Consider the following 14,084-nt stretch of genomic DNA (forward strand, 5'->3'; position numbering starts at 1 on the left):
TCAACTTCCAAATGCAATGGTTACACAGAATCTTCACTCTTTCATCATTATGCTGTCCAACTTTCTACTGCAAGAGTTAAACAGCATCTTCACTCTTTCATCCTTCTGCTGTCCATCTTTCTAATGCAAGGGTTAACAAGCATCACCACTCTTTCATCCTTCTGCTGTCCAACTTTCTAATACAAGAGTTAAGCAGCATCACTTTCTTATCCCTGTGCTGTCCAACTTCCTAATGCAAGGATTTAACTAATTCTTCACTCTTTCGTACTTATGCTGTCCAACCTTCTGATGCAAGAGTTAAACAGCACCTCCACTCTTTCATCCTTCTGCTGTCCAACTTTCTAATACAAGAGTTAAGCAGCATCACTTCTTATCCCTGTGCTGTCCAACTTCCTAATGCAAGGATTAAACTAATTCTTCACTCTTTCGTACTTATGCTGTCCAACCTTCTGATGCAAGAGTTAAACAGCACCTCCACTCTTTCATCCTTTTCACTGTACAACTCTGGAACACCTTTTTTCAGCATATTCTTTACAGACTCCCTGCAATAAGGCACAAAACACTTACCCAAGAAGGACAGGTGCAGCGAAGAGGGTCATCTGGCTAATGAAGATCAGGGAGAAGTTGAACAGGTAATGCCACAGGTACGCTCGTAAAGCCACCTTGACCACGGACACACGCAAGGTACCACCACTGCCACTCCCATCACCACTGTTTAGGCGTTCACCACCATCACCACCACCACTATTGCCACAGCTAACATCGTGAATGGTACTCTTGGTGTTGATGTTTGTGGTGGTGGTGTTGGTGGTGGTGCGTGTAAGTGTTTTCCGTCTGAGAAAGAGAGGTAAGGGGTAAGACTATGCGTGTAGGAATGATAAATAAGGGTTGATGGTTTATTGAAGGGATTAAATGTACTTGAAAAATAGGGAGGAAATCTAAAGGGGTTTGCTATGCTTCCCCCTTTAAGTCCTTTCCTTCCTCCCTTATTATTTTAAACTACTTCCTCCTTCTTCTCCTCCTCTCTCTCAACTACCTTCTCCTCCTCCTCCTCCTCCTCTCTCTCAACTACCCTCTCCTCCTATTCTTTCTCCTCCATCCTCAAGACTATTCCCTTTGGCACTCTTCCTCCACTTTTTTCCTTTCATTTAACCTCCTCCTCCTCCTCCACTTTCTCATCCACCTACCCACCTCACATCTTCACTCTTTCATCCCTGTGGTGTCTAACTTCCAAATGCAAGGGTTTAGCTAGCATCTCCATTCTCTCATCCCTGTGCTGTCCAACTTCCTACTGCAAGAGTTAAACAGTATCTTCACTCTTCCATCCCTATGCTGTCCAACTTCCTAATGCAAGGGTTAAACAGCATCTCCACTCTTTCATCCCTATGCTGTCCAACTTCCTAATGCAAGGGTTAAACAGCATCTCCACTCTTTCATCCCTATGCTGTCCAACTTCCTAATGCAAGAGTTAACCAGCATCTTCACTCTTTCATCCCTGTACTGTCCAACTCCCTACTGCAAGAGTTAAACAGCATCTCCATTCTCTCATTCCTGTGCTGTCCAACTTTCTAATGCAAGAGTTAAGCAACATCTCCACTCTTTCATCCCTGTGCTGTACAACTTCCTAATGCAAGAGTTAACCAGCATCTTCACTCTTTCATATCTATGCTCCTTCCCCTGTACAAAATTCCTCCCTTTTAGCCGCCTCCTCCTCCTCCTCCTCCTACCCACCTCACACAGGACAGTTCCCTCAGCCATGCCGCCCTCCAACTGGCATCCACGGCGGGTATCCTACAGTCCTTTGGTAGCGGCCAGAGATCCTCCTGGGTGAGGGGTCTCCTTCTTCCCCTTAGAAGGACGCGGGTCACCCAGTGGTAGGTGTAGCGACTGGGGAAGGACGCCACATCCTCAGGGGACTCCTTCACCTGGGGAGAAGTGATGATGATGATGATGATGATGATGAGGAGGAGGAGAAGGAGAAGGAGTCCATTATACCTCCATTTTCCCTCTTCCCCTCTTCCTTTCCTCTCCCTCCACCCTTCCCTTCCCCTCCCTCTCTCTGATCCTTCTCTTCGTATATCTTTTCAGTTCTTACTTTCCCTTCCTCTCCTCTTTTCTCTTTCCCTTCCCTCCACTCTCCCTTTCCCCTCTTCCTTTCCTTACTCTCTGCTCCTCCATTCTCCCTCTTCCTTTCCTCTCTCCTCTACTCTTCCATTCCTCTCTCATCCTTCTCTCTCTCTCCTTCCCTTCCTCTCCCATATATATTTCAGTTTCTTACTTTTCCTTTTTCTCCTCTCTTCCTTTCTCACTGCCCTTCCCTTCCCTTCTGTTATCTTTCTTACCCTTCCCCTTTCCACAACCCAACTCCTCCCCTTCCTCCCCCCTTCCCATCCCTCTTAACACCTGTCCCCTACCTTAATTCGTCCATTGGGGTCATTAGGAGGCTCGGCGAAGCAGTTCAACACCACCAAGACCACGGCGCCGAGGTATTGCAGAAGGAAGGTGGTGGCGAGGGCTGGGTGGTGTTGGTGTTGGTGGTGTTGGTGATGGTGTGGTGGTAGGGGGTGTCCATCTTCCTGTAACGGAGGGGTGGGTGGGTGAGGAGGGTGAGCATTGGGGGGTCAAGGCTGGTTGGTCAGCGTGCGGCGCGTCGTGTGGTTCGCGTCTCGCCCGCCGCGACAAAAAAGCTGACAATTTTTTTTGCATTGGCCGAGCTGCTCCACATGGCGACCTGAATATCGCATATCAATCCAGACTCTAGATTCCCTCTCTAAAGAAAGAATCAAAGATGAGCTCCCAAACAAGATGGCGCCACTATAAAACACTTTTGCCTGCGCCATAACGGGCTGGGCCCTGCCTTTGGCCGACCTCAAGCCCCACCAAGCAGGGATGGAGTATTCGTATTCGGTAGTCGCATTCGAATACCGTATTTGAGTGTATCGTAGTCGAATATTTATTGATAAGTAAAAGTATTTTCATTCGTATTCGAATAAAAGGGAACAGTATTCGTATTCTGCGAATAATCTGACAAATACTTCAGAATTTATTATGAGAAATAACCGCCTACAACTCGATCCAGCCTCCTGCTGGGCGGACGTGTAATCGTCGTAATCGTCGCCCTTATTATCTCCATATGTCGTGTATATATATATTATGGTACAGCCAGCGGTTCATCTCATATCATATTTAAAGTATTCATGAATTAAGGTAGCATATTAATTCATGTGTACTTTCAAGAAGTAGTATATATTCCTATATTTGTATGCGAATTAAAACATTTTCAGCGTATTCGAATTTGTATTCGTATACGATGGAATTTTATGTATTCGTATTCGATCGAATACACAACTCTTACATTCATGTATTCTTGTATTCCATCGCTGCCATCAAGATGGAGGTATTTATATATATATATATATATATATATATATATATATATATATATATATATATAGATATATATATATATATATATATATATAATGGATATTATTTTATCATATGTTATTTCTGAGGGCGAGCAGAAACTCGAAACAGTGCGATATGCTTTCTTTTCATATAAATTTATATGAATTACATGATTGAAACATTATTGAAAGCGTATACTCCCCTCACAGCCTGCTTTGATTACGTATTGCTACGCCGTGTCAATATAGCCTTACCTGGTGCTGCGGCGCGGTGTGGAGGAGTGCCAGGACGGTGCTGACGAGCTGCGGCACCCCGCACAGCACCGTCAGGCCCCAGAAGACGAAGAGCACGCCGCTACTTCGCTGGCCATACCTCCTTCCCGCCGCCACCACCACCACCGCCAGACCCTGAAGGAGAGATAGATAGATGGATATAGAAAGATACTTGGATAGATAGTTTAATATAGACAGATAGAGAGGGAGAATAAAAAAGAATGTAAAATGAGAGAAAGGAAGAATATCAAAGAGAAAGTAAAATGAAAGAGATTCGAAAAGAAAGGAAAATGAGATGGATAGGAGACAGATGGATAGATGCTAGATACATACATAGATAGATAGACAGATAGTGAGAGAAAAAAAAGGGAAGAAAATCGAAAAGAAAGGCTAATGAGATAGATTAAGAGATGGATAGATAGATTAATTGATAGACAGAGAGAGAGAGAGAGAGAGAGAGAGAGAGAGAGAGAGAGAGAGATGTTGTTGTTGTTGTTGTTGATTTGTCCTCCCAGGGGAGGGCACGGGCCGGCGGGCCCGTCAGAGGATGTCTTCAGTTTTCAGCTTATCGAGGAGGTGGGAATTTTGCCACCACCTCTGCCAGGGTGGAGTCTTGGGTGAGGCTCACTCGCTCTGCTGCTGTCTGGGGAGCCGTGTCGTCGTCAGGGTGGAGCTGTGGGCCGGGCGGGTGCAGCGGGTGAGGGGCACCCAGGATGTAGTGCAGAGGTTTCCGGGTGGCTTGCCAGCAGTGGGGGCAGGTGGGGTATCCTTGTTTGCCACCTCCTCGTAGCAGGCAAACCCGAGTCTGAGGCGGCGGATGGAGGCGAGGATGGTGTTGGGTGTGGTGTTGGGGAGCTGTATGACAGGCTTGTGGTGGGTGGCCGTGCTGTACCACGAGGCAGAGGCAGAGCCCTGAACCAGGACGGCCTCGTGTTCTAGTCGGGTGAGTGAGAGGGCCGCCTGGGATGCTTTGTGCTTAATGTAGGACAGGCTGGGGGCAAGGGGGAAGGTGATCTGTGGAAGGGACCGAGCCGTGGCAGCAGCACGGTCAGCCTTCTCGTTCCCTCTCAGACCAACGTGGCTTGGCACCCAGTCCAGGATGATGTTCTTGCCCAGTGAGACAAGGGTGTTGGCTTCATGGAGGATGGTGGTTATGAGCCGAGTGTTGTCTCTGACGCTCATTGCCTGCAGGACCTTGAGGGCTGACAGCGAGTCGGAGTGGATGATGATGGTGGTGTTCATATCGGCAGTGGCGTGACGCAGGGCACAGAGGATGGCTGCCAGTTCTGCCTGCAGGATGGAGACTTGCGGTGGCAGGCGCCACAGTCCTGTCTGGGTTCCGCACACAAAGGCAGCCCCCACAGACCCATCGGCGCCCAGCGAGCCATCGGTGTAGTAGTGGCTGGCAGTCCTGTTGTCCATCGAAGCCACGCGCTGCAAAGCCTCTTATGGAGGGTGATGGGGTGAGAGGCCCTAGGAGCTGAGGTGGTAGGGAGGCTCATCTGGAATGGACCAGGAACCCAGGGTGGAGGGGAGTGGTAGCCAGGGTGTGGCAGGTCTGAGCCACTGCAGACAAGCCTCTCCACTTCCAAGTGACGGACTGCGTCGGCGGCATCATGTATCCAGTCCCCGTCTGGAGTGGCTTGTGGTGGTCTCTGGAAGGCATGAAGCAGCTGTGTGGAGACTGTGCCGTGTGGTTGCTGCTTCATGAACTTCCCAACTACAGTGGATGTTCGGGCAAGGATGCGGTGGTGGAGGATGGGGCCACTTTCCAGGCGAAGGTTGGTCAGTGGGTCCATGGCGGGGCTCCTAGAATGACCCGGAGAGCGTCATTTTGTGCCACCTCTAACTTCTTTGTGAGTGCAGGGGAGAGCGAACACAGGCAAGGAGCGCAGTAGTCTATGATAGACCGTATGGCGTGTGTGTAGAAGGCGCGTAAGACACGATAGGATGCCCCCGTGTTTTGTTTGGACAGAGCTCGCAGGATGTTGGTGCGAGTTGCTGCGCTCTCTTAGATAGCGTACCTGAGTGCCGAACTGAAGGTGACTGTCCAGCCAGACACCCAGGTACTGGTGGGTGGTAGTCTAGGCGAGGTCCTGGTGTGCTATTTGGAAGGGCCGTTCAGGGGAAGGCATGCCAACTGGCATGACCTTGGACTTCTCAAAGTTGATCTTGAGCCCTAGTTCTGTGCACTTCCTGTTGAGCTGGTTGAGGGCGTGTGGAACTTGATGGAGACAGGTTCGGTGGTTCAGGACTAGGGCAAGGTCGTCAGCATAGCAGAGGAGCTTAGCCCCCTCTCCGTAGTCAACGCTCATCAGCTCCTCCATGAGAACGTTGAAGAGGAAGGGGCTGAGGATACTGCCTTGAGGTGTGCCATTGATGTGGTCGAAGCGCCTGAAACATGTCCCTGAAGGACTTGCCCTCCACGGCCATGGAGAAACTCTCTCAGCCATGCAAGGAGTTTTCCCCCGATCCCCTTGCGAGCAAGGGCAGAGAGGATTGCCAGAGGGGAGGCTAGCTCAAATGCTTTCTCCAAGTCCAGGGAGAGAGAGAGAGAGAGAGAGAGAGAGAGAGAGAGAGAGAGAGAGAGAGGAAGGAAATCGAAAAGAAAATAGAAAAGAAACCAAAATGAGAAAGATGGATAAATAGATAGAGGGAGAGAAGGAAAAAGCGACAAAAAGTAAAGAAAAAAAGCAAAACAAAGATAAATAGCATGATGGAAAATTGGAGAGAGAGAGAGAGAGAGAGAGAGAGAGAGAGAGAGAGAGAGAGAGAGAGAGAGAGAGAGGAATGAAAAAAAAAAGTCAGGGTAGATATATTTCTCAAGATAGGAAAATACTGTAATCGTTTGGGGGAGGACTTAAAACATTTTTCACAAACTAATTAAAAAAAACGGAGATAAAGAGAGAAATTCAGGGGAAACTTGTCAAGATAAGAGCGTGTTAGTATCATTGTGTGGGGGGATATGGGAGAAGGGGGGGACGAATATTAGAGATAAGGTGAAGTTGGGACATGCATGCGTCATAGCTGCGCGTGACCTCAGTGCTCATCTTCGTCACACTGCCCCTTGCTATAGATCAACAAAATATAACTCCCTTACGCATGGTGGGAGAGAATTAAATTAACCTATTCTGTATTTGTCCCAAGATTGCAGTCCCCTAAAATATATATAATTGTACCTGCCCCTACCATTATACCCCTACCATTATATCTCCTATCTATCTAGTATATCTCATTTTCCTTACTTTTCGAATCTCTTTCATTTTATTTTCTTTTTGATATTCTTCCTTTCTCTCATTTTACATTATTTTTGATACTCTCTCTCTATCTACATATGTGTCAAGAGTTGTGTAAGTATAGCCTATCCTATATTTGCCCCTAGATATATGTGCTACCTACATACGTCAATAGTTGTGTAAGTAGGCTATCCTGTATTTGCCCCTAGATATGGTGCTACCTAGTACCCATATGCCAATAGCTGTGTAAGTATCCTGTATTTGCCCCTAGATATGGTGCCACCTACATATACGTCAATAGTTGTGTAAGTATCCTGTATTTGCCCCTAGATATGGTGCTACCTAGTACCCATATGCCAATAGCTGTGTAAGTATCCTGTATTTGCCCCTAGATATGGTGCCACCTTCATATACGTCAATAGTTGTGTAAGTATCCTGTATTTGCCCCTAGATATGGTGCCACCTTCATATACGTCAATAGTTGTGTAAGTATCCTGTATTTGCCCCTAGATATGGTGCCACCTACATATATGCCAATAGCTGTGTAAGTATCATGTATTTGCCCCTAGATATGGTGCCACCTACATATATGCCAAAAGCTGTGTAAGTATCCTGTATTTGCCCCTAGATATGGTGCTACCTACATATATGCCAATAGCTGTGTAAGTATCCTGTATTTGCCCCTAGATATGGTGCTACCTTCATATATAACAGTAATTGTACAATCACACTATACTGCCTGGGGGTTGGGATGACAGACGTACAGTACAGACAAATAAATAGAAAGATATAGATAGATAGAAAAATATTCATAGTAAAGAATTTCCGTTACTCACATAAGCCACCACGAGGACTGAGGGAGCCACCAAGTCCATTAGAAAGAGTGGAGAGGGGAGTGGAGGAGGAGGTGGAGGCGTGGAGTGGGTGGCGGGGGAGGGGGTGTGGAGGAATGACAGGCCATCACCACCACCACCACCATCATCACCACCACCATCATCACCACCACTAGCAACCACCAACGCCATCACCACCACCACCGCCATCTCCACCACCGCTGCACTCATCACCACCACGGATATGACCTGTGGATAGATAGACAGATAGTTAGATAGATAGACAGATAGATAGATAGGTAGACAGGTAGATAGATAGACATATAGATAGATAGAATAAGAGATGGATAGATGGATAGAGTAAAGAAAAGAAGAGAAAAATAAAGAAAATAATAAAAGGAAGAGAAATAGCAACAGAGAGAGAGAGAGAGAGAGAGAGAGAGAGAGAGAGAGAGAGAGAGAGAGAGAGAGAGAATAGCAAATAGCCTAGTCAATCATGTGAACTTTGGCGCCGAAATGTAATACTATATAATACAAGAATGTTACTTATAGGTTGCAATAGTTATTTCACCTGCATCCACCTAGCTGTTGCATTCATTTTCCTGACTCAATTATAATGCGCTACAAAACGTGCGGAGTTTGACGTTAATATAAGTATTCGTTACACGCGCAGACAAAATTTTCCGGTATTATTCTGTGTCAAGAGTTTCATCGTGTCCGCCGGAAATGCTACGTTTTGTCAGTGTTGTCTGCGTCCACGGTCTAATCTCTTCTATTCCTTTTTTTTTTTCATCTCTTTCTCCTTGTTTTTACCTGCAACAATAAACTATCAATCAATCATCTCTCTCTCTCTCGTACACACACACACACACACTAACAATAAATTAATAAACAAATGAAAATCAACATAAACTCACCATTTTCGAGAGCATTAGAGGCGACCACGGCAAGGGCGCTTGACGGGAACGTAAGGAAGAGAGGGAGGAAGAAGAGGAGGAGGAGGAGAGGGTGGAAGAAGAGGAGGAGGAGGAGGAACGATGGAGAGAGAGAAGGGACAGAGGAGCGGAGAGACAGATGAAGAGGCACGGGATCCAGGTGAGAATGGTCCTCTCCACACACCTGCCCAGGTAAGGAACATCAGCATCCCATATCTCGCTGGCATTCTGGAGGGGAGGAAAGGTAAGGGTAAATAAGGTAAGTAAGGTCAGTAAGGGAGAAGGGAAGGGTAAGTAAGGTAAGTAAGGTCAGTAAGGGAGAAGGAAAGGGCGTAAGTTATAAGGGAGGAAAGGGAGGGTTAAGTAAGGAAAGTATAAGGGAGAAGGGAAGGGTTAAGTTATAAGGCTATCACTAGGATCACAAAACAGACCATGAAAAGCCCAATAACAATTCTAATAGAGGCTTTTCAAACAGAAGAACTGAGGTGTTAAAACGTTTAAAAATAATACTGACACGACCCTCGAATTGTGTGAAAACGTGGGCCTTAAAACTATTGCTGTCACGATCAACAAGTCATAGAAACGAGGCAACAGTTATGAGAGTAAAAGTAACCACGTTTAAGATAGTCACCCATAAAAAACGTGGGCCTTAAAACTATTGCTGTCACGATCAACGAGTCATTGTTTAAGATAGACACCCATAAACAAACTCTTTCTAACATGTATACAGCAACATATTATAAGCAGCAATGGGATTTTAAGTACGGTAATATACATACAACAGAATACATAAAATAGAACAGAATGAGAAGGAGAAAGGAAAATTATTAAGGTAAGTTTATTGAAGAGAAGGGAAAGGGTTAAGGGAGGGAATGAAAGGAAGAGAAAGGGGAGGGATTGAGGAGGGAGAGAAAGAAAAAGTGATTCGGGAAAGAGAAGAAGAGAAAGAATACGGAAGGAGGAAGAAAGAGAGAAGGGAGAAGAAGGAAAGGAAGAAAAGGAAGAAAAAGGGAAGGGAATAGGGAAGGATTGTGAAGAGGAGAAAGAAAAAGTGATTAAGGACTAGAAGAAGGGAAAGGAAGCGGATTACGGAAGGAGAAAGAAAGAGAGAAGGGAGAAGAAGGAAAGGAAGAAGAGGAAGAAAAAGGGAAGTGAATAGGGAAGGATTGTGAAGAAGAGAAAGAAAAAGTGATTAAGGAAAGAGAAGAAGGGAAAGGAAGAGGATTACGGAAGGAGGAAGAAAGAGCGAAGGGAGAAGAAGGAAAGGAAGAAAAGGAAGAGAAAGGGAAGGGATTGAGAAAGGATTGTGAAGAGGAGAAAGAAAAAGTGATTAAGGAAAGAGAAGAAGGGAAAAGAAGAGGATTACAGAAGGAGGAAGAAAGGGAGAAGAGAGGATGATAAGGAAACGAAGAAGGAAAGGTAAAAAAAAAAAGTGTGAATGGGGAAGACAGAAAGAGGAATAAGAGAAAGAGTGAGAGAAAGAGAAGAAGAGAAAGGAAGGGGAGTAGAAAACGAGTATAAAGAAGAGAAAGGACAGAAAAAAATATTAAAGGAAAGAATGAGAGAAAGAAAGAAAAAAACAAAGAAGGAAGAAGAGAAAGAGAAAGGAAAATAATTAGAGAAGGAGGATGAGAGAGAGAGAGAGAGAGAGAGAGAGAGAGAGAGAGAGAGAGAGAGAGAGAGAGAGAGAGAGAGAGAGAGAGAGAGAGAGAGAGAGAGAGAGAGAGAGAGAGAGAAGAATTAAGAGGAGGAATGAGAGGAAGAGGAAGAAAAAAAATAAGGAAAGAAAAACGAAAGAAAGAAAGGAAGAAAATACGGCCATGCAAATCTAATAGTAGTAGTAGTAGTAGTAGTAGTAGTAGTAGTAGTACTCACCATAAGAGGCTCACCACAGAGGAAGGTAAAAAAATCATCACTGGTATCGTTTCGTAACTCCATCGTGTGTGTGTGTGTGTGTGTGTGTGTGTGTGTGTGTGTGTGTGTGTGTGTGTCTCTTCTCTTTGTGTCTGTGTCTTTGTTTTCCTTTTTCTGTATCTTAATTGTCTTCTGTCTGTCTGTCTGTCTGTCTATTGTAACTTCACTTAATTCTTCACTTCCTTATTTCTTTAGTTATTTTGATTATTGGTTCGGTTATAATTCTTCTTCTTTTCTTCTTCTTCTTTTTTATCTTCTTATTTTTCTTTCCTTTCTCTTCTGTTTTATTTTTGTTGCCAACGTCGATGCACAACCCTGAAAAAAATAAAAGAATAAATAAATAATGTTAAAAAAGTATATGAAACTTTTATTATTATTATTATTATTATTATTATTATTATTATTATTATTAGAAGAAGAAGAAGAAGGAGAAGAAAGAGAGAGAGAGAGAGAGAGAGAGAGAGAGAGAGAGAGAGAGACATACATACGCACATACAGCCAGCCAGATCACAAGGGCATGAATCACAGGTAAATGAAATCAATGTTAATTAGATTTCACACCTGTTAATTACGTAGTACTTACCTGACAATTAATACCACCTGTTGATGACATAACACCTACCTCTCCCTTACCTGTCCCTCCTTTCCCTTCCCTTCTTGTTTCCTCCCTTCATCTACCTTTTCTCTTCCCTTCTTCTTCCCCCTTATCTAACCTTTCTCTCCCTTATCTTTCTTAATCTATTTCCTCACCTATCTTTATTTACATTTTCTCTTTCCTATCATTCTTCTCTAACCCCTATTTTCTCTCCCCACTTTCTCTCCCTTTCTCTCCCTTATTTACTTTTTCTCTTCCCTTCCTTTCTCTATCTCCCCTTTGTCTTCCCTTCTTCTCTCCTTTTCCTCCCTTTATTTACCTTTTTATCTTCCCTTCCTTTCTCTATCTCCTCTTTATCTTACCTTCCTCTCCCTTCTTCTCTCCTTTCCCTCCCTTAATTTACCTTTTCTCTTCCCTTCCATTCTCTTCCTCCCCTTCTCCTCTCCTTTTCCTCCCTTTATCTACGTTTTCTCTTCCCTTTCCTCCTTCTCTCTTCTTCCCTTTATCTTCCCTTTTTCTCTCCTTTTCCTCCCTTTATTTACCTTTTTCTCTTCCCTTCCATTCTCTTCCTCCCCTCTCCCTTCTCCTCTCCTTTCCCTCCCTTTACTTACCTTCCTTTCTCTTCCTTCCCTTTATCTAATCTTCCTCTCCCTTTTTCTCTCCTATCCCTCCCTTTATTTACCTTTTTCTCTTCCCTTCCCTCCTTCTCTCTTCTTCTCCCTTATTCCTCCCTTTCTTCCCCTACTTTTATTTACCGTTTTTTTCCTTTCCCTTCTTCTCTTACCTCTTATTAGTCTCCTCACGTTCTCTCCCTTCCTTTCTTCCCTTCTTCTTTCCTTCTTCTATTCCTCCCCTTTATCTGATTTTCTATGTAAATCTATGTAAATCTTATCTTCAATTTCTCTCCTTTATCTTCTTCCTTCTTTCTTTGTTTCCCCTATTTTTATTTATCCATTTTCTCTCTCTTCCCTTCTTCTCTCTTCCTCCCTTTTATTTTACCATTAATTTGTCTCCCTACTTCCTCTCCCCCTTCCCTTATCTTCCCCCATTTCCCTTCCCTTCCCTTCCCTTCCTCTCCTTTTGTCTTTCTCTTCCCCTTCCTCTCTCTCTCTCTCTCTTTCTCTTCCTTTCACTTTCTCTCCTTATGTCTTTCTCTTCCCTTTTTTTTCTTCCTCTTCCTTTCCCTCTCTTTATCTTCCCTTCCTTTTCTCCTCCTGTTGTCTCCCTTCTTTCCCTCTTTTCTTCCCTTTCCTTCCCTCTCTCTTTCTTATCCCTTCCTTTCCCTTCTTTACTTTCTTCCATTCCATCTTCTTTCTCGATCTTCATTTCCTCCTGTCTTTCTCTTCCCTTTCCTCTCTTCTTTTCCCTTCCTCTTCCCTTTCTTCTCATTCCTTTCTACTTTCCTTTTTATCTCCCTTTCTGTACCTTAATTATTTTTTCCTCTTTTCTCTCCATCCTTTCCTTCTTTCTCTCCAAATTAACATCCTCATTTTTTCTCTCCTCCTCCTCCTCTTTCTCCTTTCTTATGTGTTGTTCATTCGTCCGTAATTCCCTTCTTTTTCCTCTTCACACACACACACACACACACACACACACACACACACACACACACACACACACACACACGCACACACACACACGTGCTTAAAGTTTCTTCTCTCTTTCTCTCTCTCTCTTCATCGTTGACAGGATTATGAGGAGGAGGATGCAGAGGAGGAAGAGGAGGAGGAGGAGGAGGAAATCAAGGAAAATATTTGAGAGAGAGAGAGAGAGAGAGAGAGAGAGAGAGAGAGAGAGAGAGAGAGAGAGAGAGAGAGAGAGAGAGAGAGAGAGAGAGAGAGAGATTTAAACTTCACACATAAACGAAAAAAAGATAATAAAATAATAAAGAAACAAATAAGCAAGTAAGTAAAGTTTCAACATGGCCAGTTAATTCAATACAGATAATAATAATAATAATAATAATAATAATAATAATAATAATAATAATAATAATAATAATAATAGTAATAATAATAACGATAATACAAATTCTTAAGCAAACACAAAGTAAGTATAAGGATCGAATAACTTCTTAGCAATAGTTCTTACCGAGATCAAAAGCTTCCCTTGTTGAGAGGAGAAAAATTATCACACAGGAAATACGATCTTAGTAATTCACACACAAGACACTCACTTCAACGGACTAGAGAAAACGACGTCTATACTCCACCATTTCTAGAGGGTGACTGAGAGCAGACCGCAATGTCTCCATGATGTAATGTTGCAAGTCCCGCCCAGCGTTGCCAGATTACCGTATTCACCATATTGCATTTACTGTTTTTTGACACAGCTATCGCAAGAAGACATTAATATTTAACCAATTCGACGATGATTATAAATACATCTAGTTATTGGAGCTTAGGAGAAAGTTTTTGTGTCGGAAATCGGCAAAAATGAGGCTGAATAGGACGATTTGGCACCACTAATCAAGCATCACATCCAGATTGTCGTACTCAGCATACACTCAGTACGATATATTCACCATTTGCCGAGTAAAAGCTTTCGTAATCACACCAAAATTACTCATCGTTGAAGTTCTTGATCTTTGATGTTGTGTTAACGAGCTGAAAAGGATGAAGTGGCGTTTCTATGGGAGATGAGATTATCGTATTAAGCACCGGTGTGACGTCAAGTAGTCCCCTATGTATTTCAGCTTTAATTTATTTCTCGGCGCGTCGCGAGATGAAAGGAGGAATAAATAAATACAATGCGATATTTTCTGTGGCCTTGATGCTTTTGTAATGATATAGTTTCTGATACGTATATTATAGAGAAAGGGCTATTATACCATACTATCGATCGTTAATTCCTATGGCGAGGAGGAAAGATATTTAAGGTTAATTAATGAT

The 14,084-nt window shown here is 43.8% G+C and overlaps 1 protein-coding gene across 1 annotated transcript in view; it reads right to left on the bottom strand.

Moving 5' to 3' along the window:
- The window catches only part of LOC126991757 (multidrug resistance-associated protein 1-like), a 24,970-nt gene extending 11,553 nt beyond the window's left edge, over positions 1–13,417 (bottom strand). Inside the window, exons 1-8 of the mRNA XM_050850441.1 lie at positions 13,285–13,417; positions 10,560–10,913; positions 8,667–8,912; positions 7,753–7,998; positions 3,663–3,815; positions 2,415–2,576; positions 1,732–1,925; positions 568–834 (exon numbers count right to left, since the gene is read on the bottom strand). Of these exons, the coding sequence (XP_050706398.1) occupies positions 568–834; positions 1,732–1,925; positions 2,415–2,576; positions 3,663–3,815; positions 7,753–7,998; positions 8,667–8,912; positions 10,560–10,622 (1,331 nt within the window). The 5' untranslated portion in view covers positions 10,623–10,913; positions 13,285–13,417. The remainder of the gene's footprint in view (positions 1–567; positions 835–1,731; positions 1,926–2,414; positions 2,577–3,662; positions 3,816–7,752; positions 7,999–8,666; positions 8,913–10,559; positions 10,914–13,284) is intronic.
- Between the last annotated feature and the right edge of the window lie 667 nt (positions 13,418–14,084).

Source organism: Eriocheir sinensis, unplaced genomic scaffold (assembly GCF_024679095.1).
Source record: "Eriocheir sinensis breed Jianghai 21 unplaced genomic scaffold, ASM2467909v1 Scaffold331, whole genome shotgun sequence".
NCBI classification, from domain to species: Eukaryota; Metazoa; Arthropoda; class Malacostraca; order Decapoda; family Varunidae; genus Eriocheir; species Eriocheir sinensis.